This window comes from Dipodomys spectabilis, unplaced genomic scaffold (genome assembly GCF_019054845.1).
Source record: "Dipodomys spectabilis isolate Male_0828 unplaced genomic scaffold, ASM1905484v1 ptg000004l, whole genome shotgun sequence".
NCBI lineage: Eukaryota > Metazoa > Chordata > Mammalia > Rodentia > Heteromyidae > Dipodomys > Dipodomys spectabilis.
In genome coordinates, this window is record NW_024870681.1 from 13,684,277 (window position 1) to 13,704,060 (window position 19,784).

General features: G+C 42.6%; 1 protein-coding gene across 2 annotated transcripts in view; it reads left to right on the plus strand.

Moving 5' to 3' along the window:
• Window positions 1-749: 749 nt before the first annotated feature.
• Window positions 750-19,784, plus strand: part of Dnah9 (dynein axonemal heavy chain 9) — a 339,142-nt gene continuing 320,107 nt past the window's right edge. The window contains exons 1-5 of one of the 2 annotated variants that reach the window (XM_042693426.1): window positions 750-1,213; window positions 10,670-10,847; window positions 14,885-14,903; window positions 15,266-15,424; window positions 16,451-16,581. In XM_042693426.1, the coding sequence (XP_042549360.1) occupies window positions 776-1,213; window positions 10,670-10,847; window positions 14,885-14,903; window positions 15,266-15,424; window positions 16,451-16,581 (925 nt within the window). In that variant the 5' untranslated portion in view covers window positions 750-775. Of the gene's footprint in view, window positions 1,214-10,669; window positions 10,858-14,884; window positions 14,904-15,265; window positions 15,425-16,450; window positions 16,582-19,784 lie in introns of both variants that reach the window. The other variant, XM_042693416.1, reaches the window with a different exon arrangement.

Here is a 19,784-nt window from a genome sequence, read left to right on the forward strand (position 1 = left end):
ATTTATTTTCTTTTTTTGCTTGCTGTAATTATTTTTACTACAGGGACATATTCTTTTATTAGCATCAATTAGCAGTACAAGTGTGCTTCTTTTACTATGTCCACTTATGTATACAATGCATCTTGATCAAAACCACCCTCTCCGTCATCATTCTGTATAGATTTCTTCCCCTCCCTCCTTTACGTCCTCCATTCCCTCCTTCTTTCCCTCCATCCCTCCCTCTCTCTCTTCCTTTTGTGCCAATGCTGGGGCTTGAACTCAGGGTTTGGGGCTGGTTAATTGGAGATCAGAGTCTCACAGACTTTGCGCCTCAGGTTGGCTTCCAAGGGCAATTCTCAGATCTCAGCTTCCTGAGTAGCTGGGTTACAGGCATGAGCCAGTCCAGGCTTCTGCATTGACTTTCTTTACATTTAGTTTATGACTTGGTATTGGGCTTGAGTTCTTGAATTACACATTTAGGATAGATGCAATTATGCAATTGCATCTGACCTTGGCCAGCAAGGATCCTGGGATTCTTCACCGCACTTACTCGCTTGTCCTCTCCAAGTGGCCCTCCCACAACCAACGCTGCCCTGCAGTCCTCCTGAGCCCTACCAATCAATCAGACCAAGGACAACCCCTCTGGTTTCCTAGCAACACCGACGCGACCCGCCCCTTCCCGCTGTTCCTCGCCTACCTTATTCGCCTGAAAGGGGCGGGCCCAGGGGCCAATTGACCAATAAGAAGAGAGCAGAGGAGGGACGTCCTAGCCGCGTCCCCGTCGCTAGGGAAACGAATGCAGCTCCGGGACCCAGCGATGCCGAGCGCTGAGGAGCGGGCGCCGCTGCCCGCGCAGAACGCTGACGATGAGCCCCAGGGCGACCCGAGGCTGCGTCTCCTGGGGTCCTACGTGGCTCAGAGCCTGCGGCCGGCGGCGGGCGTGTGGGAGCGCTGCGCGGGGACAGCCGAGGTGGAGCAGCTGCTCCAAGCCTTCCTCAGCCACGATGCCGCTGAAGGGCCGCGGCCGTTGCTGGTGGTGCGGCCCGGGCCCGGGGGCCTGGCGGTACGACCCGGGCTGGAGGCCGGATCCGAGCCAGGCCCGGCTCGCGCGAAGGGGATGTTTTTCTTGCGCACCAGGCCCGAGCCTCCAGGATCCAGTAGTCTCCGCGGCGCGGTGCTCTGCGGGGACCTGCCCGCAGCGCCTCTGGAGCACCTGGCCGCGCTGCTCTCTGAGGTGAGGGTGGGTCGGCCGCCCAGCGCCGGCTAGACCTGGGCCGGGGGGAGGAGGGGGTGGAGCCTGCGGCGAGGGCGGGGCAAGACAGATGGGCGGGGCCTAGGGGCGGGCCAAGGGGCGGGGGCAGAGGCAGAGGGGTCCAGGATGCTGACTGAGAGCCCAGTTCTGGAGTCCTGAGAGAACTTTGGGATGGGGGTAGAGGGCAGAGCCAGAGACCCAGCGGAAGGGCAGAGCTGGATGGAAAACAAACCAGAACACATCTGGGGCTTGGTTGTCTTGATTGACCTGTTAGACCAGAGTAGAGGCAAGTTGAGAACCCAGGAGTGGATTTTAGCCAAAGGGGGAAGGGGGAAAGACTAGAGTTTGAAGAATTGCTTGGCTCCATTACTTTTTAAGTATGTTTTCTTAATTCCTCCTGTCCATCAAAAAGGGGTAAGGACCCGAAGTAGTCAATTAGGGGATGTTACTAATGGATCTATGGGTTAAGGAGACGAAAGGTTTAATTCTGCAGAGGAGTTTAAGGGAGGTGGTTTGGTTTTGATTTTTTTTTTTCTTATACCTCATTCATCTATGAAACTTTGCAGCCCTGTGCATGCAGAAATGGAGCAGCGTTTTGGAAATGTCCAGCAGGCATTTAGAGGAGTTGCCCAGAGGAAGATCGGGTTGTTGATTGTGTAGTGCTTGAACAGCACCATACAAGTGTCTAGTGTGCAAGAGATTCCTGAGGGCTGCCCAGAAAAGATTCTTGGACCATTTAGACCTTCTGGAAAGCATGCAAATTTTCCTACCAGTCCAGGGGGTACATGTGCTTCTGAAGGATGGTACCTTTGCTCCTCCAGATTGTCACCGTTCTTTTATTCTTTTCTTTTATTATTTTCCTGTGTGTCAGTACTGGGGCTTGAATTCAGGTCCTTGTGCTTTACTCAGACTTGTGGCTCACAGATGGCACTATACTACTTGAGCCACTCATCCTCCCAGCTTTTTGCTGATTATTTTGGAGATGGAGTCTCTTGGACTGTTCTGCCTAGGCTGACTCCAAACAGGTCTCAGGCTCCTAAGTAGCTAGGATTACAGATATGAGTCACTCCACTGGTACCAGGCTTCTGGCTATATGATCTTTCATGAAACAGATGTTATGGGGAATACCAAAGAAGTAGAAGACATGTTCCCATCCATGGAATGCTTACTTTAGAAAGCCAGAGCATATTCAGTATATAGCATGTTCAAAATATTAAAGACAGGATATAAGTGGGGTAGAGTTCACCTTATGGTTGGTGTTAGCCACTTGCTTTATAATGAGGCTGTGGGAAGGAGGATTCAAGGAAGGGGTAGGATGTATAGAACAGGTCTCAGGGGTCCAAAGAAGCTAAATTTACCAGTAGGAGTGGTAGTATTTTAAAGTTTTAACCATTAGCATGGTCTTACCAATCTATAATATCTGAAGTCCAAGTTTGGATCAAATCCCAATGAATGAAGATAGAAAATGCCATTGGGTTCAGAAAAGAGAAATATGCATATGGTCTGAGAAGCACCCTTGGCCTAATGTTAAACTGGCTTCAGAGTAAGGAGGAGGGTCTGGGTAAGTCAAGTAAAACACCTTCCAAGGTATGAGTCTAGATTGAACAAAGGTTCAGAAAAAGAATATAATCTAATGTATCTAGGGAATATGTGCCCATCTCAGAATTGTATTGTGGCTAAGGAAAAGAAATCCAGCAAAGCAAATGTGAGTCTAACTCCTTTGATATTTTCAAGTTTTCAAGAATTTAGCCTTGGTCCAGTGAAAGAGACTGGAAACAGTATTCCTCAATCAGCAGCAAAATGACTGAATGATGATCCATTTTCACACTGAAATGCTGTGATGCTATTTTGTAAAATGATTGATATAGAACAACCCTTATCGTAATTTAAGTTTTATTTATTAGCATCTATCAGCTGTATTTGAGAGAGGGGAGAATTCACTGAGACATTTCCACACATGTACACAATCCATCTTGATCAACCTGGCCTCCTCTATCACACTTGTACATCCCAAGCCCCTCTTCTTAAAACTTCCAACAGGCGTCATCATTCTATTTTCATACATGCAAATAAACTACATGGATCATATTCATTTTCACTCACTGTCTTTGTTAGTTCTACCCCTTCCCAATTGTTCCCTCTCCTTCCCCAATCTGAGCTGTTTTATTTTAGTTTTAATTGCACCAAAGGGAGCAAATTAAGGTAATTTTTGAATTTTGATTTACAAAAAAACACATAATGTCAAATTCACCCTCCTAACAGGTTCCAAGTATCCAATATGATATTGTCATGAATATACACTTTGTTGTATAACAGTTCTGAAGAATGTCCCTATCCAGTATGACAGGAACTCCACAGTCAAACAACCTCCAGTGTCCCTATCTCTACACCCTGGAAAATACCATCCTGCTGTCTGTCTTTGAATTTGCCTTCTTTGAGTTTCTCATCTAAGTGCAGTAATATTTTTTTTGGCAGTACTGAGGTTTGAACTCAGGGCCTCATACTTACTATGTGGGTGCTCTACCACTTGAGCCATGCTCCCCACTCTGCACTTAGCTTTTTGTATCTGATTCACTTAGCCTAATAGCTTCAATGTTCATATCTATTGTCACGAATGTTAAGATTTTCTTTTTTAAAAAAATGCTGATATTATTCAACTGTACATAATAACACATTTTCTTCATCAGTTTTTCCTGTCTTGGATATTGTGAGTAATGCTGCAATGTAAGATTATTTTTAAACAGGTGCAAGATTGTTCAGTATGCAACCATTTATGTTTAAGAGAAAAAGGAAAAAGGAAAGAGAAGGAGGAAAAGAAGATGGGGAGAGGGATGGAAAGAAGGAGGAAGACAAGGGAGAGAGGGAAGAAGAGAGGCAGGGAGGGAAGGTGGCAGGGAGAAAGGATACTCTAATGGAGAAACCTATATTCTGGGGGAACTGGATAGTGGAAGTATTGGGGTAGGTAAAATGCTTACTTTTTACTCCAAAAGCTTTTCTACTTGAAAATATCTATGCCTCCTAAATGTATTATCTACTGAAAAATTGAATAAAACAATTTAATTACAAAATACTCAGATTCTTTTCTTGTGTTATTGAAAGCTGATAAGAGGAATCCTTAGTCCAGTCAACTCTCTGTATTTCTACTACACACCCTGGAGTTTATTCAGTGTCTTTGAAACCTTGTTCACCTCCCGTCTTCCAGGCCCCCTCCATTTGCCTCTTTCCCTCCTTTACTCCCTGTCTCCTCTCCTCTCTCCACCCCTTCTTCCAATGTACCTGTATTTGCTTAGCCTCTGACTCCCTTTCCCACTTTTTCCTTCAACCTCTGCACTGAGCACCCCTAACATCTAGAATCCACCTGGCAGTTTTCCTGCTGTGTATACATGGGAGTATGCTTCTACATTTGGGGGAGGTGCTGACACAGAGAAGAAATCTATACTTTCAACAATAGTTTTGTCCCATTACACTGGTGCAAGATTCAAATAAAATATGGCTTAAGAAATACTCAAAGGAAGAATCAACAGCACACAGTAACTGATTTTTCTACTTTCTTTCTCTCACCTCTGAACCCATTGATTCAATGCTGTCAGATCCTTCCCCTAAGGTTCTGAGACTCAGATGCTGTTTTGAATTTTTGTGCTTTGGGAGAGTGAGCAGGAAACATGGAGTCTTGATTGACCTTTCTTCAAACCCTGGTTCTGTCCACTTCAATAATGTGATATGAGCAAGTTATGTCACTTTGTAAGACCCAGACTCTCAGGGATATTATGAAATACAGTATTCATATTCTGGGACACTTCGAAGAGAGTGGGTCACATTATGTTCCCTAAAGGAGAGTCCATAAAGGAGAGTCATTGTTACACTGAATTTTATAAGCCTTCTTACCATGCTCTATCCAAGACTGACTCATTTCCCCCCACAGCCCTCCTTCCTGTGAGACCGGAGTGGGGACAGGTGTTCTCCTAGCTGCTTTACCATTTATGTGGCTTAGTCTCCAGTTTGAATGACTTATCAAAATCGCCCCCTCTGGTGGCTGCATCCTATGCCGATAATGCTGAACTCACTCCTTTGTGGATATGGCACCTGGCTTACTGTAAATTTCCCAACATTCTCCAGGCATATGAAATAGCATGTAATTATTTCAATAGAAGTAAATGATCCTTCCACTAACTTGGCCTCTGAGTTCCTTTCCCCTTTCTCCTCCAGTGATCTTGTCCTACTTTTCTTAAGCATGCAAAGCTCTGGTAGCCATTCTCAGACCTTGTATTACCAGTAACCACCACCCTCATGATTCCGTTTCATGCACCAGCTAAAGGGCAGTGGCCACTAGTGTTCTTCCAGCTCATTTCCTGTCAGGCTCTGACTCCAACATTCCCTGGACTCGGCTGTCTTCCCCCTGTCCCTTGCTCCCTCACTCATTCCCTGGGTTCACATTCTTTGCCCCGAATGAGTGGTGTACTCCATGGTTATCATGATTCACTTGCACCACCTCTGACTTACTGGCTCCTTACCCTGCCAGGACACACTCCTTTGGTAAAACCATGATCTTGGTGAAATCCTGTTCTACATGCTCCATACCTTCACCTTGAAACTGACTAGGGCTATGGAAAATTTCCCTGGTTTCACTTTATATTTCTCACTTTGAATTTTTACCAAGCCTTTTAGATTTCTTACCAGGCATCCTTTTATTCTTCACTCTTAACTATTTTCTTGCTCTTTTAGATCACTGGTTCACAACTTCCTTCTCTCTTCCTTTAAATATCCAACACCTTTTTTAACCTCACACGATGATCTTTCTTCTTTCTTAAGCGCGTGCGCGCGCACACACACACACACACACACACACACACACACACACACACACACACACACACACACACACACACACACACACACACACACACACACACACACACACACACACACACCAGAACCTAAATTCCACACACTTGGCTAACCCCATCTGCCAATATTTTTACTTCTGTCCTTTCCTCTGCCATACCTCTTATGCTATAGGTTTACTGTCCTATCTGATGCCAACTCTTAAGACTGAAAATATCTGTTTTAGCAGGGTGTCCATGTCTGTAATCCTACCTACTCAGGAGGCTGAGATCTGAGTATCACGGTTCAAAGCCAATCCGGGCAGAAAAGTCCCCCTGAGACTCTTACCTCTAATTAACCACTCAAAAACTGGAAGTGGAGCTGTGGCTAAAAGTGGTAGAGTGCTAGCCTTGAGCAAAAGAGCTCAGGGACAGTGCCCAGGCCATAGTTCATGCCCTACAACTGGCCAAACAAAATTGCCTGTTTTACCCTGAATCCTACCCTAGTAATCTTCCTCTTCTCTCCTCCATTCTACTTTCCCTTTCTTATAGGTAATTCCTATTGGCCCCCACCTTACTCCCTTGTTACCTTTTATTTCTATGTTAAAGCAAAATTTCTGGACTATGTGAATCATCTTACTGGGATCCAGCCTTTTCTGTTTTATTTCATACTTGGCTATCAACCTCCCAGAAGAGGAGTAAAAGAACTTGGCAATATTCCTAACTATCTCCACTGGACTGCTTAATTAGTTCACAGCACATGGCAAGCCTCTCCTTCAACCACACTCTTTGTTCCTCAGACTTCTAGGAATCCAGGCTTCTGGCTTTTTTAAAACTTAATCCTATCTCTATTGTTCTTTTAATAATGTCAAGGTGATGTACAGAGGAGTTATAGTTATATAAGTAAGGTACATAAGTACATAATGTACAAAGTGTACATAAGTACAAAATGTACATAAGTGCATTTCTTGTCCAACTTTTTACCCATTCTCAGAGAGTCTGATGTTGGAAGCTCCTCTTCTATCTTCTTCTTCCTCTCCTCCTTCCCTCCCTCCCTCCCTACCTTCCTTTCTTCCTTCCTTTCTTCCTTCCTTCCTTCCTAACTTCCTTCCTTCCTTTTGTGTCAGAATAGGAGCTTGAACTCAAGGTCTTGCACTCTTGTTTAGCCTTTTTGCTTACTCCTGGCCACTCTGACACTTGAACCACACCTACACTTCTGACATTTTGCTGATTAGTTAGATTTAAGAGTCTTGAGAATTTCTGCCCAGCCTGGCTTGGAACCACAAATCCTCAGATCTGAGGCACTTGAGTAACTGGGATAACAAGTATGAACCAATAGCATCCAGCCTCTTCTGCTTCTTAACATTGAAATGAAAAATGCTTGGGCTCATTCCTTGGACATCTTCTCTTTTCTACACATATCCTTTTCCTTAGGGAAATATCATTCAATTTCAAAATTTTATAAGCCATTTCTGACACTTCCCAAATTTATCTCTAGTCCTTCCTTCACCTCTGAGCCCCTATTTGCATATCAGCCTTCCCAGTGTCTCCATCTTGAAATCTAGCAGATACATCCAATTTTGTCATGTCCACAAGCAATCCTCTCATCCTCTGTTTAAAACTTCCTGATATGTCTCTATTTGAGTCTTCTCCACAATGCCAGTTTTCCTGTGGCTCAAGGTTCAAGTCTGAACATCATGCTGAGGCTACGTTTTCTTACATACCTCCCAAACATGAAGATGTCACATTGTACTTTCAAAGCCTATAGATTTAGATTATTCCTTCCACCACAACTGCTACTCCTGGGCCAAGTCACTGTTTACTATAGCTGTAACTCCCTAACTGACCTCCTTTTTTGCTTTTGCCCTGAAACATCGATCTCTTCACAACAGCTTAAGTGATGCCACTAAACAATGTCACAGCATGTCTCTCCTTTGCTCAAAAGTCTTTCAACCTTGTTCATTTCTCCAAGAGCCAAAGTCAGAATCCTGGGGGCAAGGCTGCACGTGATAAGATCCCATTTTCTTGGTCCTGCCCTGTATCAATGTCACAAGTTCCTGCACTGTTCCATCATATCAGATATACTCCCACCTGGGACCTTTGCACTGTTTACATCTTCTGCTTGCAATATACATCCCCCAAGTCTTTGCAGAGCTCTTCCCAACCTCTCCACTCTTTGTTCAAGTGTTATCATCTCAATGAGACTGATGCTGGCTTCAGTATTCACAATTACATCCCTTCCACCCTGTGGTCTCCTTCCCCTGCCATATTTATTTTTATTGACAAAGGTTACCTGTTGACTTTTGCTCTCCTAGAACATAAACTTTATGAGGTTATGGACCTTTCTTTGTGTTGTTCTCTGATGTGTCCTAGCACTTGGCACTAGCATATACGTGTTTTATTAGTACTCACTATCCAGGTAGAGTGCATATACCTATAATCTCAGCACTCAGGAAGTTGAAGCAGAAGGATATCAAGTTTAAGGCCAGCCTGGGCTACATAGGCCCTGTTTCAATAAAAAGACTAAGTAAAAAAACACTAAGTAAATGAATGAGTACATCTTCATTTCATAGAGAATTTACATTTGTTATTTTTCTGTCACTCAAAGCCCTCAAAAATCAAACCAAAACCCACCCACCACTTTTTCTGCAGACAGCATGCATTCATAGACCTCTGTGAGGGTGCTCAGAACAGGAGAGGCACACTGCAGGCTTGTAAGGACCCAACGAGATTCAGTCCCTACCTTCGAGATCCTGGGAGGAATCCAGTTCATTCTCTTTCCCAGTCAGGGCTTCTGCTCCGGGCCCAAAGTCTTTTCTCAATATGAATATGATAGAGTTTAGTAAGGAACGTTTGTTTTTCCTTTTTATGCTTGCCATTCACATAAGTTCCCAGCTCAATCAATGTTTCCAGAAAGAACAGGGAAGGATCATCTTCTGGAATTTTACATGCTAGTCATATACAGAAACTAATCAGCCATCTGGATTCGTGTTTCCTTTTCATTGTTTCTTTGGTAGCTCCCTCATCACATTAGTTGCATAATTTTGTAAGTGTGTGTATGTGCGTATGCATACACATGCCAGTACCAGAGTTTGCATGTTTGCTCAGCTTGCTTGGTATTCTTCCACTTGAACCATGCCTCCAGCCCAGGAATTGGGGCTGGGGCTTGAACTCAAGGCCTGGGTGCTCTCTTTTAGCTTTTTTTCTCAAGACTGTTGCTCTACCACTTCAGCCATACCTCCTCTTCCAGCTTATTAGTGGTTAATTGGAAATAAGAGTCTTATAGACTTTTCTTCCCAGGATGGCTACAAACTGTGATCCTCACATTTCAGCCTTCTGAGTAGCTAAAAAGATTACAGGCATAAGGTACTAGTGCCTAGCTCACCTTACTTGGTGCTAGTTATTTTGGAGATGGAATCTCATGAACTACCTCAAAAACAAAACAAACAAAGCACTGGTTAGTTTAGAACCACAGTCCTTCAAATCCCAGCCTTTTGAGTTGCTGCAGTTATAGGTATAAGCAAGCCACTGGTGCTTACTGAGTTGTGTGATTTTAAGAGGCACAGGCTTCTAGTGTGCTACACTGACAAAATTTGCAGTTGCTAGTGACAGAAAGTCAATTAAAAAAAAAACTTCTGGAGACGCTAAGTTCAGGAGCTCAAACAGTAACCAGGACTTGATCTTTTCCCAAATGAATTCTCTTTTCTCTGCATTGATACTCCAGGCTAATAGAAAAAAGTAGCTATCTCCTCCCTGAAAAGCTCTGATAGGATACTTTGGCCAGACCCTTATTGGCTCAGATTCAGTGCCAAAAGGACATATGTTGTGTGGTTGTGTGGTCAACATTGACTAACGTTTACTCCAAAGATATGGATATAAACATGATCTGCAAATCTTAAAATGTGCCTCTCACACAATTTATATAGACAGGTCATCTTTACCTTCATGAAGCCCCTATCTTTTTGTCTCTTTTCCCCTTTTCTTAGTTCTGGCCTTTCTGAGCATTTCCATCAGTTCTTATTTACCCACAATTGGTGAAGGAAATATTCATGATCCTAGGATAATAATGACAACTTGAATTTATGACATCTAATTCAGAGTAGATGACACAGACAGTGTCCTACCAATCACACAAGCTCAGTAGAGAAGAGGGCAGTCCACCAGGCAAGGGCATTTAAGGTTGCATTTGAGAATAGAGGGAACACAGAGCAGCTGGGTTGGGGAGGGCTACTTTGTGGTATGGAAGGGGTTGTTGCCCCCTGGGTTCCTGTGGGAGGATGTAATTGGCTTGTTCCAAGAGTTACAGGGTCTGGCAAGGAACTGAAGCCTGACACTCAGGGAAAAGTAGGCAGTGTTCTTGTTCCTCCATAGTAAGGAGAGTTATTTGGCTAGGACTCCTTACCCACAGGATCAGAGCAAAGAGGAAAACTTGCAGGTAGTCTATTAGAGGTCATTTTGCTTTTGCCAAAAGCCAAAGCATCATATAGCATTGGACCTCAGTCTTAAGCCAACAGCATCATGACCTGAAGGAAGGATGGATGGACATTTTCTGAAATGTTTTTCTCTAAAGGCTCAGACATAGAATGCTTACCTTCCCCTGCATACACTTCTGTTACAGGTCATTATACCTGTCCTGGCTAATGAGAAGAATCACCTAGACTGGCCCCACATGGTATGTCAAGATGTCAGGCGGCATGCCCACAGCCTGCAGTGTGACCTCCTGGTTATCCTTGAGCAAGTGAAAGGAAGAACTTTGCTGCCTCTTCCAATAGAAATGGAGTTTGTGGATTCTGAAAGTGAGTCAGCGTAAGTATCGCCAGCCTGACCATATGTACCTCTGAGATAGAAGGCAAGCTTGTTTATTCAGATATTTTCTTCAAATGACTTTTCTGTTTCTGACTCTTTACATCTTGATCCACACCCAAGCCCAGTGTCTGCTGGCCAATATCCTGGGATTGGTCGGTATGCGTGCCCCACTTTATCCCTCATCCTTACAATGCTTTCTAAAGCCTTTTAAGCTATCACAGCAGCATGGCCTTCATTTGTTCAGAATCATGTTAGGGCTGAGAGCAGCCACAGTGATTCCAGTGCTTTGCTTTATCAAGCTCGTCATTGGTGAAGACCCAGGCCAGTCCTGGAGCCTATACTCCTCACCCACGTTTACTCAGTACACAGTGTCACAGCACTAACTCTAGTGGCGTTTGTTATGGTTCCAGCTGTTCCTCCCCCTGTAGCTGTAGCATTAAAAAAAAAACAGGTGTTAGGGATTTTCCTCTACCCCCAGGAGGAAGCAATATAGTTTATTAGGGAGTCCATTACAACATCAGTCTCTTCTCCTTTGAGATGTCAGAGGTACCATCAGGCTCCACTTCACATTACACCATTGAGGTCACCTTATCCCTTGGGAATTTTTTTTTCTGAAGCTACACTGTGTATATAAAAATGGCTTTTATTTTGTCTAGAATTTCTATTTGTGTATGGCCACAAGTGAGCTTCCTACATGAGTTAGGTTTACCATATTGCTAGGAATTTTCAATGTATCACTGTCATTGTTACTTATTCGGGAACCACAACATGACTGAAGAATAATATATTGTACACAACAGCAATATACTTCAGAATGAGTTTATTTTTTCTTTTTTTATTGTGAAAATACTGCACAGAGGGGTTACAATAACATGAGCAAGATAATGAGTACATTTCTTATCAAGCATTGTAGCCTCTTCCTTTGTTTCCCCTTCCCATCCCATCCTTCCCCCCACCTCTCCCCCCCTCACCAAAGTTGTAAAGTTCGTTTTCGACATAACGACTTGTACATCTCATTGTTGCAATGGGTCCACCTGTATCCCTATTTAAACGATTTGTTTTTCCCTTCTCCTCCACAAATTATACCAATATCAAATACAGTGAAAGCATGGGGGAGGGACATACAAAGCAACAAAGAAATAATCTTATAAATGTGTCAGAAACAATCACATGAAAGGAAAAAACATTTGAATACATAGCTTAGGGTTCATTTCCTTAACATCAACTTATCTGATCTTTTCTGCTTGACTCAGACATATACTAGTTACTGCAAGTAAAGGAAACCATGGGACCTATGTTTCTTTGGACCTGGCTTACTTCACTTAATATAATTTTTTCCAAGTCTTTCCATTTCCTAACAAATGGGGCAATGTCATTCTTTCTGATGGAGGCATAGAATTCCATTGTGTATATATACCACATTTTCTTGATGCATTCATCTACTCAGGGGCATCTGGGTTGGTTCCCTATCTTAGCAATGGTAAATAATGCTGCAATAAACTTGGTCGTGCTGATAGCTTTAGTGTGGTCTTGTTTGTGAACATTTGGGTAAATGCCCAAAAGTGGGATTGCTGGGTCATAGGGGAGCTCTATGTGGAGTCTTTTGAGCAACCTCCATACTGCTTTCCAAAGTGGTTGAACAAGTTTACACTCCCACCAACAATGCAGTAGGGTTCCCTTCTGTTCACATCCCCTCCATCATCTGTTGTTATTAGAGTTCTTGATTATAGCCATTCTAACTGGGGTGAGGTGGTATCTCAATGTTGTTTTGATTTGCATTTCATTTATGGCTAGAGAGGTTGAGCATTTCTTCATGTGTCTATTGGCCATCCTTCTTTCCTCTTCAGAGAAGTTTCTCTTTAAGTCTTTAGCTCACTTATTTATTGGGCAGTTGTTTCTTTGAAGATTTGTTGTTGGGGGATTTAATTTTTTGAGGTCCAGGTATATTTTAGATATGAGACCCTTGTCCGTTGTATGGCTAATGAAGATCTTCTCCCAATCTATGGGCTTTCTATTGATCTTGCTACCTATGTCCTTTGCCATGCAGAAGCTCTGTTTGCAATCCCATTTGTCCAAGCTTTCTTTGATTTGTTGTGTTTCAGGGTCTCTATTAAGAACATTCCGGCCTGTGCCAAGGAGACCTAGGGTTTCTCCTATTCCATCCTGTAATGTTTTCAGAGTGTCTGCTTTGATTCCAAGGTCTTTGATGCATTTGGAGTTGATTCTGGTACAGGGTGATATATAAGGATCTAGCTTTAGTTTTCTACAAGTAGTTAACCAATTTTGCCAGCACCATTTACTGAGAGTTTATTTTTTCTATTGGAAGTAATTACTGCATGCATAATTGGAAGTAATTTCCCACTTAACTAGGAAACTTATTGGGGCTTAATAAAAATACTCAATTTTCAAAATAAATAAATTTTAACTATCCTTCTTCTGGTCCCTTTATATTTCAACTGAATGGCACGAAGAGTGTGTATATAATCCTTACCGAGTTTGTCTCCCTTTGTTCAAATTTGATAATTTCCCCAAAGGCTGAATCATTTTTTAGGGAAGGTGAATATCTTCTCCCTCTAATACTTTTCATAATCATGTTTGCCATATCCTGTTTCAGCAAACATGAATTTAATTAAGTGAAGGTGGGTTTCTGATTAGAAAAGGTGAAGGATACACTTCCTTTCTTTCTCACTGTGCCCTTGGTACTTGGCAGGTATGATTTTCAGTAAAACTATACACAGGCAGCTAAACTATTTTCTTTTAATTTTTTATTTTTTCCAAAGATAGCTAAGCTATTTAAAACAGAATAAAACAAAAGAGGTATATGAGGCAGAAGCTTTGGAATCTCATTCTCCATTGGAAAAGGGAAGATTGTGAAATTATGATGATGGCATTTATTCAAAGATATTAGTATACCTTGAGTAGGAAGTAACCCGTTTCTTCTTGCTTCAGCAGTTAGAACAACAAAATGAGTAAATTCAGGGAAGCAGATATTGTTCAATGTAGTTTCTTCCTGGAAGAGGCAATCTACTGAGCTGTTTCCTCACATAGAAAGCTGGCCTTCATGCCTTCACTGGTGAGATTCAAATAAGAGTTGGGTGGTCACCTGATGGCTCTGTCCGACCTATTCTTACAGTGACAGCAAAATCTGACAGCATCGAAGTTTTAAAACTGGTCTTCAGCATATGCCCCTTAATATACTGTTGGATATGTACACAAATAGCCATGTTTATGGGAGAGAAGTTTCAGTACATTTAATTGACTGCTCAAGAAAATCTATCACTAAAACATGGTAAGAATTCACAGGAGTAGAGCTGTAGCTCAAAGTGGTAAAGCACTAGCCTTGAGCAAAAGAGCTCAGAAAAAGTGCCCAGGCCCTAAGTTCAAGTCCCACAATGAAAATCAAAAAGAATTCACAGTCTAGGAGCTGGGAGTAGTGGTGGTACATGCCTGAAATCCCAACAGCTGAGAATATATTGTGAGTTCAAGGACAGCTTAGGTTACAGAGCAATATTTAAACCATCCTAGACTATACAGTAAGACCCTGCTTCAGAAAATTCTAAAGAATTCACAGGTTAGATGGAATTTTACATATGTTCTTTTTATTTTTTTATTTTTGTTGGCCATAGGGCTTGAATTCAGGGCCTGGTTGCTGTCCCTGAGCTTTTTGTGCTCAAAGCTAGCACTCTACCACTTTGGACCAACAGCAGTACTTCTGGTTTTCTGGTGGTTCATTGGAGATGAGTTTCACAGACTTTACTCCTTAGTCTGGCTGTGAACCAGCATCCTCAGATCTCAACCTTCTAAGTAGCTAGGATTACAGGAGTCAGCCACCAATGTCCAGCTTCTGTTTTTGTTATTGTCTTTGTTTTTGTTTTTTTCTGTTGTTGTTTTTTTTTTTAAGATTTGGAGTTCTTTTGTAGGAGCTACTCAGAGGTATGGTTTGGATATGGTTTGAGTTTTCCCCCCAAGTGTTCATGCATTTGGAGCTAAATTAGTGGCAAAGTTAGAAAATGATGGAATCCTGAAGAGGTGGAGCTTAGTGCAAGGTAATTAGTCCATTGGAGGTCCTGCCCTCAGAGAAGACTATCATAGATCCATGGGACTTAAGTTTATTCCTTCCAAAAGGATTGTTGTTCTCTGCTTTCCTGTTTTCTATGTGTTACTTCTGGCTCCTACTTCTGCCATGATGACATCTGCCACAATGCCCTCAGGAGATGACAAACAAATGAGTAATACATCACAATTTTGAACTTCTAGCCTCTCAAAACATGGGGGAAACAAACCTCTTTTCTTTATAAGTTATCTCCAGGCCTTAGGAATTTTGTTATAGCAATGGAAAAAAGACTAATACACACCCAAGCTGAAGTTACTTCCATGAGTTCCAGGAGATTTCTTTTCTCTTTCACAGCTTGAATTCTATAGATAAGTCCGTTATCTATGCCATTGAGTCTGCAGTGGTCAAGTGGAGCCACCAAATCCAGGTGTTGCTGAAGAGAGATTCTTCTCTGCCTCTCCTCCAAGGGGAGCATCCCACCCCCAAAATGGAACTGGAGTTCTGGAAAAGCAGGTAGGCAGGGAGGCACATGCCCAAATTCTGGGACAGTATCTTGTAGAGGAAAAAGCCAGAGCTGGCTCAAGGAAGTTAACCCCTGAGTAGTTCCCTCCCTCTGCATATTTCTCATCTTCCCTAAGGAAGACAGCTAAGTGAGTCAATACAGCTTTTCTGTGGACTGGGAGATGCATTCTTTCCTTTCTTGGGTTACTGTCAATGTCATCTTCCGTAACTTCTTCGATTTTTATTCAGCCATGTGTAAAATCCATCAACACTTTTGAATATTTTTCTAATTTCTGCTCCCTTCTCCTTAGACAGTGGAGGTTGAGCACACATACCTTTTGGAAGGATCTGAAAACAGAGGGATTTTTGGAAGTTGGCTGCAGAATAGCCTCTTCTAGATCCCAAAATTATCATTAATATCTGCTCTGTCTCAGTCCCATGGTGTGACCAGAAATAACTCATTATTGCTTCTGATTATCGCGCCCCCCCCGCCCCCCCCCCCCCCCCCGTACTTCCCATGTCCTTGCTCCTGTTTATCACTGTGCTGATAAATCCTTTACTCAAAAGGAGACAGACAGATGTTGGGAACAGATGTCCCTGTCCCCACATTGGCTGGAGATTGCCCATGTCACATGATCAGGTCTGCCTGTAGGGCTCCAGCCCTATACGTACCACCATGCTGAGATGCCCATCCTCATGCCTGGCTCCTAACCTATGGCAAGACCCTTCTCTAGCAGCCTTGCTCCAACAATGCTGCTCTCACCCTATCCAGCCTTGCTGCAAGAGCTAATGACCTCCAGCTGCCAAGCTTTTCAGCCACCAGATGGTCACAGCAATGTCTCCTGACGCTGCCCTTTTGAACCTGTGTTCCCAACACAGGGTTTTGCCCTCACTGTTAGGAGACAGATGTCCCCCAGCCCTTAGTGTAGAAGCATGGTCATCTGCAGAGACCCTCTACCTGTGGGAGGGTAGGGCGTCACTGGATGGATGGCATTTCCTGATGCTCACTTGGATTCACCCTTCTCTGTGGCATAACAGGTATGAGGATCTGGAGTGCATTTATAATCAACTGAGAACCATGAAGATGAGGGGCATAGCTGAGCTCCTAGACAAGCTTCAGAGCAGCTACTATCCAGCTTTCAAAGCCTTGGTCAGAGACGTTGTAGCAGGTGAGGACCAGAGTTTTCACAAATCCCCCTGCTCTTTTGTCTGGCTCTGGGGCTTATACATAGGGCCTTGCAATATCACTTGGCTTTTCTGTTCAAGACTGGTGTTCAACCACTTGAGCCACACTTCTACCTCTGGCTTTTCGCTGGTTAACTGGAGATGAGTCTCGGGGACTTTTCTGCATAGACTGGCTTCAAACTTTGATCCTTAGATCTCCTGAGATGTAAGGCTCAAGCTGCCAATGCTTGCCTCACAAATCCCTTTGACTTGGATTTCTTACTTAATGACACATTTACTTCTCTTTCTTATGTCAGCCTCATCAAGTGCTTATAACTTTCTAACTGACCCAATACAAATCTAGAAGTTGGGGGTGGCAGAGGAGGTGAGCCAAACAGAACTGTGCTTGGCTTGTAGTCCAACTCCTTTGTGATCTTGAGCAACCTTACATAACCTCTCTGAGCTTTCATGTGTACCATAGTTGGGGTGTATATGCTGCCCACCTACCCCTCCTCTTCAGACCCTGTGAGATCATCTGGCTGGAAAGGACCTCCTTATTGGCTATGCTGCCCAAATGTGTGTTCTCTCCTCTGGAATTTGGGTTCTAGCCCTCCTGGCTCCCTGAGAAATCTATACTCTGTCACCCTTCAGTCTGTCTTTTCAGTTCCCATGGTCAGATGGGCTTGCAATTTCCTGTCCCTCTGAGCATCAGACAAGATCAGTCTTGTCAAAATTGCAAAGCCAGCAAAACGTATGATTAGGAAGAGGTAACTATTTTCAGGAATCCCTCATCCCTCATTGATGCACTTTGCCCTCCCTTATCAAATCTCCTCACTTTTCAGTACCATAGGTCAAAATGTACTTTTAAAGGTATTTTCAATTTCATATGAGTTAAGCTTAATCTAAGCAGTGATTTTCAAACATATTTCCTCTCCCAGAAATTTCTTAAATACTGTTTCTTCTGTAGGTCCAAAATATGAAAGTAATCAAGGTCTGTTTGCTTGATGAGTAGGGGCTGTGTCCTGTAGCCAGATCTGGCTGGGGTGATATCTCATCAACCTTTTCCTTCTAGGGTATGGGATTTGGAACCCATTTAACTAAAAGAATAAAAGTTCCAACAATGGATCTCTCTCTCTCTCTTTCTCTCTTTCTCTCTCTCATCCTCTCTCTCTCTCTTTCTCTCTCTTGTTCTCTCTCCCTCTCTCTCTCTCTCTCTCTTTTGCTGGCTCGCTGGCTCGCTCACTCTCTCTTTCCCTCTTTTCCTCCCTCCCTCCCTTCTTTGATCCCCCCCCCCCCCCCGCTTTCTCCTCTGTACTGGGGCTCGAACACAGGGCTTAGCTTTTTAACCATACCTCCACTAATGTGGTTGTTGTTGCTTTTTAACTTTTCTTTCTTTTTCATTTTTTGTTGTTTTGCTTTAGTTTGAGAAGGGCTTTCTATGTAGCCAAGGCTGACCTTGAACTTGTAATTCACCCATCTCAGCTTCCTGAGATTACAGACATGTAGCACAATCAAGCCTTATTGATGGATTTTTTTTGGACATGAACTATGTAACACAGAAGCACCAGCATAAGTAGATAGTCTTTGAGGTCCTTCTGGGTCCCCAAGTTGCATTGCAGAGGCTGCACTGACAGTATTTGAAACCAGCTTGAATAGATGTATTTTAAGGCCTCATTTCTCTACTGCACAAGAGATGTTGTATCCCAGAGGAGTCAGCTCTTGTTTTCAGTTTGCACTTCAATTCAAATAAACAAATGTCCTCCTCAAAAAGTGGCTCATGTGCTGCTGTTGATGTGAAAGATGAGTGTGGAAGACATGTAAACAGGTGTTTTGAAAATGTCATAAAGCATAGCCCTCACACATACACACAAAATGGTTTACATTTTGGATAGTGATCTAAAGTTTTCATTTTTGTCTGTAGTTTCTATAGCCATGAATTCAACCAATATGGGTTGAAAATTATTATTATTATGCCAGTCCTGGGGTTTGAACTCAGGGACTGAGCACTGTCCCTGAGCTTCTTTTAATCAAAGGTAGCACTCTACTACTTAAGCCACAGTGCCACTTCCAGCTTTCTCTGTTTATGTGGTACTGAGGAATTGAACCCAGGGCTTCATGCATGCTAGGTAAGCACTCTACCACTAAGCTACATTCCTAGGCTGAAAGTTATTTTAAAATTTTTGTACACACTTGCCAGGTGCTTGTGGCTCAGGCCTTTAATCCTAGCTACTCAGGAGGCTGAAATCAGAGGATCATGGTTCAAAATTAGGCTAGGCAAGAAAGTGCATGTGACTCATTTCTAATTAACCAGCAAAAAAAGCCAGAAGTGGACCTGGGGCCTACACTGTAGAGCATTATCTTTGAACACAAAAATTTAAGAGTCAGTTCCCAGGCTCTGAGTTCAAAACCTACTACTAGCACATACACACAAAAAATTTGTACAAAGTGAACATATACAAACATTTTTTGTCATCATTCCCAAAACAACAGAGTATAGCAACCATTTCAAACTTTTCATTTGTTTATTATTATTACTATTATTATTAAGTAGTGGTACAAAGAGATTACAGTTCCATAAATCATATAATAACTATTTGCACTACATTTACACTGTGTTGGCATTACAAGTAATCTAGAGATGACTTAAAGTATACAAGAAGGTTGTGTAGTTTATATGCGAATACTATGTGGTTTTTATGTAAGGGATGTGAGCATCCTCAGATGTCGAATCCAGGCTCCCATAGATACCAAGGAAGTGTGATTTTATGTAGCTTAAAATGGGAGCCAATTTGGAAGAAAATGTTAAGGAAGCAATGTTTTGGGTTGGACACAGATACCACAGGTATAATGGAAGTGTGCAAATGCTTTTGGAGCTCTGAAATAAAATAACATCAGAAAATATGTTATGAGTTGGCTGTTTAGTGTTTCCCATAATATTTTCCCAATTGTATATTAAGAAACTAATCACATATATAAATTAATGGTTGTAAAAGTTTGATTTCCCTAAGCCAGCTACCAATATTTTTTCTAGTAGTGTATATACTGAAAAATCAAATTAGAAAAAAACATTATAATAGAACCAAATAAACACTACTGTGTATGTGTGTGTGTGTGTGTGTGTGTGTGTGTGTGTGTGTGTGTGTGCTGTAGGTTTTTTGATCAAGGATAGCATTATACTACTTAAGCCCTAGTTCTACTTCTGGATTTT